Genomic DNA, 8,313 nt, shown 5'->3' on the forward strand with positions numbered 1-8,313 from the left:
CAGTTTTGGGTTTCGGCTCCCCTCAGTGCTGCTTCTCCTCATACAAGTCTCTGGGAATAGATCACGGGGAGGGGGGGTTATGGAAGGATGAAGGAAGCACGCTGCCTTTACCCATGGAAGGACATGAAGTGAATATGTAGCCATCTTTATGTAGTTTTGCATGGAGTGTGAAGTGTTGGGTCCCCTGCCATGTTTTATCGCTGACTGGGGAGATTCTTCACCCTCTCTATACGTCCCGCTCATTGTCAATGATTCCCCCAAAACCTTACAGGTGTCACCAAAACGGGGCGAGGTGAAATATCCTAATGGGGACACCCGTTCCGGTGTCTAGGGTGGGATCTCACCTCACTTTTTTACTTTCACTTCCTGTTGTCTCTATGAACACTTCCTGTGCTGCCGCTGGTGACACTATGTTAGGTTCACCAAGCCAAGTGAAAGAAATGTTCCCAAATAAAGCCACAAAAAAGCCCGACAGGGACTCCAATCTACGCCAACCCGAATAAAAGGTTTGTCTAAAAACACATGACTCCAGAAGCCCCTCAGTCAGAGCCCCCGCACTCCCCTCAGAGGTTTCTCTCACATTTATGGCGGTATAGGGGGAAACAGGGGTGGGGTTGGTCCGGGTTAAGGTGACGTCACCTATTAGGCTCTTCACCTGCGGATGGAAGCGTAGCCCCGCCCAGCAATGAGTTCGACCAGCGGCGGACTGCACTTCCCGGCCTGCATAGCGCGGTGACGTCACCTGTCTGGATTGTTCCTTCTCGGCCGCCGTGCGGGAGGCGGAAGTGGCAGAGCAAGAGGCGATGAGGAGGCCGCCCGGCGGGCACCACTATGGGCAATATATTTGGGCGGAAGAGACGGAGCCGGGTTACCGAGCAGGACAAGGCTGTGCTGGTGAGAAGTATTCACTACCTACACCCGGCTTTGCCACCCAGTCAACGCCTACACCCATCTTCACTGCCTTACCTTCACTTGTTACAATTATCATACTGACAGTCCTCTCCTTAGAAACAGACCCACACTGACTCCTCCCCTTAGCAACAGCCCCATGCCTGCCACTCCTCTTAGGCAGCCACTTCCCTTAGAAACAGCCCCACGTCAACCCCAGCCTGATGTGTGCCCCTCACCAAATGACAGCCAAATGACCAGTCATTTGCCCTTACCAACGGACCCACACTGACCACCAATGCCCCCCATACTGATAGGCACAAAAGCACAATTTCCCAAATGCCCCATACTGGCAGGCCCACACCAGTTCTTTGCACCTCACTAACAGCCCTAGACTGGCCCCTCCCCCTTACTGCAATCCCTACATTTGCCATTTCCTCATACCAACAGACCCATTATTTCACCACTTACCAACAGCCCCAGGGCCACAATTGCACCCCTTTCCTTATTAACAGCCACAGACCCACCATTCCACCCCCTTCCTTACCAACAGCTCCAGGCCCACCATTCCACCCCTTACCATCAGCACGGACCCTCCATTCCACCCCTCCCCCTTACCAACAGCCCCAGGCCCACCATTACACCCCCTTCCTATACCAACAGCTACAGGCCCACCATTGCACCCCCTTCCTATACCAACAGCTACAGGCCCACCATTGCATCCCCTTCCTATACCAACAGCTACAGGCCCACCATTCCACCCCTTACCAACAGTCCCAGGCCCACCATTGCACCCCCTTCCTATACCAACAGCTACAGGCCCACCATTCCACCCCTTACCATCAGCACGGACCCTCCATTCACCCCCTACCCCTTACCAACGGCCCCAGGCCTACCATTCCACCTTTTCTTACCAGCAGCTCCACCCCTCCTCCCTTACCAACAGCCATGGACCCACCATTCCACCCTCCTCCCTTACCAACAGCCCCAGACAGGTTTGGGTAGTACTGATTTTCATACAAGTTCTGCAGGTCCGCGGGGGATGGGATGCGGGTGCCGGTGCCTAAATACTGACGCGCAACAAAGTCAGTATTTGTATAATTGAATGTCTTCTGGAGGTGAGATTTAATCAGCTGAGGTTGTTGTATATAGACTGTGACATAATAATATCAGTTTATACAATGTGTCCCAATGACAGGTTCACTCTCAGCACTCTGCGAGAACAGCACTTCGTCTGGATTAGTTTCTAATCTCTTTGTCAGGAAGTGACGCTCACATATAGATCAGTGTGAGATAATCTTCAACTAACATCCCATAATAACCTCCACCAATCTGCTGCTAGTGCACAGTTCACACTCGGGTACCAAAGGGGCACTCCCCAAAATAAAACCTTTTCTTGTCCACTATTTGGTGAGAAGAATCATTCCCCCCTCTGTGTGATCAATGTACATTACAAGGATGTTGGTAAACTTTGTTGCCGATTCCGAAATGTTTCTGTTCTGAAGAATTCGCTGTGTTCTTTCCAGACTGGTTCCTGAAAGGGTGGGGTCTGATTCCTGAATGGGCGGGGTCTGATTCCTGAATGGGCGGGGTCTGCATCCATTATCACTACCAGATTCCGAAATGTTTCTGTTCTGAAGAATTCGCTGTGTCCTTTCCAGACTGGTTCCTGAAAGGGTGGGGTCTGGCTCCTGAATGGGCGGGGTCTGCATCCATTATCACCACCAGATTCTGAAATGTTTCTGTTCTGAAGAATTCACTGTGTCCTTTCCAGACTGGTCGCAGAATGGGCGGGGTGTGGCTTCTGTAAGGGCGGGGTCCGATTGCGGAATAGAAGGGTCTGCATCCATTATAACCACCAGATTCTAGGGCTGGTGATGATTAACATTTTCGTGTTGGATTAATCAAATTTTTTTTTTTTTAACCGATTAATTTCGATTATAACGCACATACAGATCCAACTACGTTGGCCTATACACATACAGCACAGCAATGAAGTAATAAAATTAACTAGGATCACACTCATCCAGCACGTTATTAATCTCGCGTGCCCCACTGAAGCGGCGGCCATATTGAGTGGGGCACGCGAGATTAATAACGTGCTGGATAAGTGTGATCCTATTTCATTTTATGACTTCATTGCTGTGCTGTATGTGTATAGGCCAATGCCTTGGCTGGCGCTGGTGCAGAAAGTTTCTTGGGCCCAAGTGGCTCCGTCGGCTAACAAAGGGGGGAGGAGTCCGGTGACGTCACGGACATCGACGTCACCGGACTCCTTCCCTTCGTTAGCCGTCACGGACATCGACGGACTCCTCCCCCCCTTCCCTTCGTTAGCCGACGGAGCCACTTGGGGAAGGGGGGGAGGAGTCCGGTGACGTCGATGTCCATGGCGTCACCGGATATCCGACGGGACTCCCGGAAGCCGGCGGAGAGCTGAGTGTTTTCGTTGGCGATCAAAATAATTTTAATCGATCAAAAAGTTTAACGATTAATCAAGAAATTAATCTTTCATTTCCACAGCCCTACCAGATTCCGAAATGTTTCATTTCTGAAGATTTAACTGTTTGTTTCACTGTGTCCTTTCTAGACTGATGTCTGAATGGGAAGGGGTGTGGTTCCGGATTGGGCGTGGCCTGGTTCCGAATTGGGCGCGGCCTGGTTCCTGTACGGGTGGGGTTTGGTAGCTGTACGGGCGGGGTCTGGTTGCAGAAGAATAGAAGGGTCTGCAATCATTATAACCACCTGGTGAGATCTCAGTGTGTTCTGATGAGGAAAGCTGCAGTTTTCGGCATCCTTTTAGAAGAAGTTAACCCTTAAAGTGACATTAAAGTCAAAAAATGTTTTCCCTCCCCCAATGTTAGTGAAAGCACTTACCTTAAATGATGTTTGTTAATCCGATCTTCTTTCCCGTACTTTTCGCCTGTCCCTCCATCGATGCGGCGGGTCTCCGATCCGGCGCTGACTCCCCTGCCCTCCTCTTCTCTCATGTCCCACGGTGTCTGCATGCGGGTGCACGCGTCCATAGACTTGCCTTGTGTCTCTCCTCGTCTCCCGGCCGAAAATGGTGAACTGCGCATGCGCCCGCCCCAGGATGCTTTGCGGCCGCCCGAGAATTTTCAGATTTTTGGACGGGAGCGTGCGGGGAAGACACGTTTTGCATATATCTACTGCTTGCTAGTCGTACATATATATGCAAAAACACCGGAGGCTTTAATGATACTTTAAGAGCTTATCTCACCAAAACTGAAATTCCTATTACAGGAGATGCCTAAGGCCTTGTTCACACCGAAAGCGTGTGCGTTCCAGAGCGGTAGCTGCTGGAACGCACAGCGATCGCTGAGAAACTTCCCCCCGCGTTTCGGGCCGGGAGGGGCAGTGGCGGTGCATTGAATTCAATGGCACCGTTTCCACACTCCACCTCCCACCCCACCGGCAGTGCGATCAGACGCGGAGCAAGCCCTATATTTTGCGTTTGCAGTGGAACGCAACGCTGGCAAAGTTTTGCCACGCGTCTGATCACACTGGGGGCGGCGGCGTGCAAGCGGTGCCATTGAATTCAATGCACCGCCACGCCCCCTCCCAACCCAAAACGCGGGGGGAAGTTTCTCGGCGATCGCGGTGCGTTCAGCAGCTACCGCTCTGGAACACACACGCTTTCGGTGTGAACAAGCCCTAAAATTTGACTTGTAACTTCATTCAGAGAAAACCAGTGAGCCAATCACAGAAGCAGGAAGTGACATTTCTGGGGGCGTCTCTGACACCAAACAGTGCATGTATTCAGAGTAAAGGGTTTCATTGTATATTGGGGTTTTTTTTTTTGTATTTCAGCAACTCAAGCAGCAGAGGGACAAACTGAAACAGTATCAGAAGAAGATCACACTACAGCTGCAGCGTGAGCGGGAAGTGGCCAAACAGCTTCTCCACAATGGCAAAAAAGAGTAAGCGAGGCCTCTGTCCGGGCACGGGGAGCTCTAAAGGGGAACTCCAGCCAGGGGAAGAATCCTGTCATTGTTTTATTGCTGTCTGTGACTCCAGTGGAGAGGATACGCATCACTTCCTGTCCTGGTGACTGTTATCATTGGGGAAGGACGTGATGTAACATGTCACAGTTGTCACCAGAGGAAGAGTGAAGGGGAAATCTCTTGATGGAGTTGATTCTCCCAGATGTTTATATTTGCATCCGTCATTTATATAGGATCCCGGGATAAAGCAGAAGGAAAAGCCAGAAAACAGTATAGTGATGGAAGATATGGGGAGAAGGGTATAGAGAGGGTGCTGGGGAGGGATAAGGTAGGGATGCCCAAAATAAACCATGTACAACAGCAACCAGAGTCTGAGGACTCTAAATCATAAGACACGTTTGGTCAGAGTTCCATGACGCAAAGTGTGTCCAAATCTTATGGAATTCATGCACAGAATCATGTCCTGGAACTAAAAGCTTTTTGTTGGCTAGATACTAGAGATATACCGATACTGATACTAGTATCGGTGCTTATACCGAGTATTTGGGTGAGTACTCGTACTCGCGCAAATGCTCCGGTAGTGCCGCGAGGGAACATGGAGCCGGGAAGCTGGCTCCATGCTGATTGGCCGGCTCCATGCTGATTGGCCGGCAAGCCGACTTCCCAGCCAATCAGTGTCAAGCCGGGCAAACAAATCTGATACTATAGCAGCACGACCCCCACCCTGCAGGCACATAATTCCCCTCATAGATGCTAAGCATTCTTTAACTTACCAGTCCCGCGGCCAGATCTGCCGTCTACTGTGTGCACACTGCACAGCGCTCACGTGATCGCCGCTCAGCCTGCTACTGCGCATGCACAGGATTTCTGAATGAGAGTGCTGGGCAGTCTGCACATGTGCATTAGCAGTCTGAGCGCCGATCACGTGGGCGCTGTACACAGGAGACGTGGGGAGATCTTGGAGTGTGGTGTCTGTCCACTTGGAGAGCGCTGGCCGAGGGACTAGTATGTTAATGAATGTGGCTAAGGATCCATGTGAGGGGAATTAGGTGCCGGGTGCCAGGTCATGTCACCATATTGTGAGATCTGTTTGGCCGGCCTCGATGCCAATTGGCTGGGAAGCTGGCTTCCCGGCCAATCAGCATCCAGCTGGCCAAACAGAATGGAGTCGGCTTCCCGGGCAATCAAGAAGCCTTCCTGATTGCCCAGGAAGATGGCTCTATACTACCGGAAGTACCGGTACCGACGAGTACCGAAATATAAGTATCGGTACGCGTACTCGATACCAAAAAAACTGTATCAGTGCATCCCTAAAAAATATACTGCCTTGCCCCCCAAAAAAGGCACTACCTGGATTTAGCCAATCAAATAAGTAAGAGCTTTCCATTGGATAATAGATCTAGGTTGAGTAATGTTATGTTCCCAAAAAATGAGATTACCTGCCTACCTGTATATATTGAATAATCAGGTTTTTCCATCAATGGATTTTTTCTTCCCTGATGGCCCGGGCATATTCCAAGATGATCATTTTCACACATGGATTGGCCACCACAGAGACCAGACCTTAAAGCATATTTAAACCCTCAGGATTTTTTGCATATATCTACTGCAAGCAAGCAGTAGATGTATGCAAAAAGGTTTGAAAAAGGTTTAAACTTACCTGTTTGCGTCACTTCCGTCCGAAGATCTGAAAAATCTCGGGCGGCCACAAAGGATCTTGGGGTGGGCGCATGCACAGTATAGATCTTTGGCCGGGAGACGAGGAGAGACACAGGATAAGTCAATGGAGGCAGCGTGCACCCGCACAGACTCCCTGTGACAGGAAGTGCCAGGAAGAGAGTGGAGTCAGCGCTGGATCGGAGACAGGCATAAGCTCATCCTGTAAAAGAATACAGGGAAACCTACCTGTTCTAATGGACCGTGCATTAAAATGCAATGTACTTCAATGTAGTAGACACCATTCTGCAAAAACATTAGGAAATAATAAAAAGAAAAAAAGTAGGAAAAACCAGAAAAGGTTCCTTTCATTACACCCTACCCTTCAACACACAAGCCCAGGTCTGCTTTAAATCGATATTCTTTATTTAAAATGAAAGAAAAAACTTGATCAATGACTGTGTTGCAGATGTAATTAGTTGCTTAAAAATTTGCAACTAGTTACAATGTATCAGTGTGCGTTCACATTTTATCTATTAGAGTTTTGCCATTTTAAAACAGCATTGGGAACTAGCAGTTCCTGTGGTGGTCCAAATGGGGGTTCCGTCTGAAATCACCAGCTGTCAGTGACACCTAGAATTAAGCCCAGCAGGTGAAATTATCAGCTGGGCTTCCTATGCTTCCACAGATTACTCCATAGGAGCACACTGTAGTGCATTCTGTTAACATTGGACGTGCAGTGGCGTCATGAGTGATCACACTTCCTTTGGTATGGAAGCTCACACAAAGCTCTTGCAGCTCTGTCCAGCCTCATCCTACAGCAGTAGATCACTGATTTAGTGAACTATTGCTGGATGATTGTAGCCAGCAATAGGTCGATAATAAAAGTGATCTTCTGCTGCACAGCATGAGTTGGTCTTCACTGACCAGATCCAGACCCTTCATGAAGAAAAATAAAGTTTACATTTTTTTTTTAAATAAACAAAATGAATCCCCAGGTAACAACAATGATATTGTATGATCATCATTGTGCAAGCATCAAATGCTTACTTAAGTGAGTGCAATTTAATTAAAATTTTTAGAAAAAGTCTGTGAAAAAGGTCACCATTTTGCTAATCTGTGCTCTTGTCAACCCAACTTGATCTAATCTTAATTTTTATTCTGACAATTTACATAAACCTTTTTTCACCCTGTATATGTGTCTATTCCTATAATGTATCTATTCCTGGAAGAAGAATGTTTCAGTTTGCTGATCGTTGTTGCAACAATCAGAAAACCTATAGTGACAGCTGAATCCTGAACTGCTGCAGGATCAGTGTCACTAACTTATTATCGGCTGTTCTGAAGTTTGAAGCAGCCTGATAATAACCAAAAATGTATTAATTTATCAAGCAGTAACAGTGAGATTAATTCACAATGACTGCTTGATATAATTAAATAAATAAAATACAATTTAAGTTTAAAAAAAAGTGAAAAGTGTAAAAAAAAGAAAAAAATTGTGAAAAGTGTAAAAAAAAAATGTGTAAAAAAATAAATAAAATAAGGGACAAATAAATGAATGTATTTATTGAATTTTTTTAGCTGTGCTGGTGTTGTAAAAAAAATACTACAAATCAAAACTGGGAAAAAAGTGTTTTTTTTCTCTTTTTTTATATTTTATTTGTCCTAAGTGAGGCGTTAGACACACATATGTGATATAAATATGTAGCCCTATCTGTCCTCTAAAAAACAATATATAATATGTGTGGGTGCACTTTGTAAGAAAGTATATTACTGACGTGGAAGAATCACACAGCAAAAATGTCAA

General features: G+C 47.4%; 1 protein-coding gene across 1 annotated transcript in view; it reads left to right on the forward strand.

Annotated features, from left to right (window-relative positions):
* Nucleotides 1–705: 705 nt before the first annotated feature.
* CHMP6 (charged multivesicular body protein 6) overlaps nucleotides 706–8,313 on the forward strand; it is an 18,455-nt gene continuing 10,847 nt past the window's right edge. The window contains exons 1-2 of the mRNA XM_018566505.1: nucleotides 706–894; nucleotides 4,717–4,826. Coding sequence (XP_018422007.1) covers nucleotides 832–894; nucleotides 4,717–4,826 — 173 coding nt within the window. The 5' untranslated portion in view covers nucleotides 706–831. The remainder of the gene's footprint in view (nucleotides 895–4,716; nucleotides 4,827–8,313) is intronic.

The sequence above is a fragment of the Nanorana parkeri genome, unplaced genomic scaffold, assembly GCF_000935625.1.
Source record: "Nanorana parkeri isolate BGI_ZX_2015 unplaced genomic scaffold, ASM93562v1 scaffold954, whole genome shotgun sequence".
NCBI lineage: Eukaryota > Metazoa > Chordata > Amphibia > Anura > Dicroglossidae > Nanorana > Nanorana parkeri.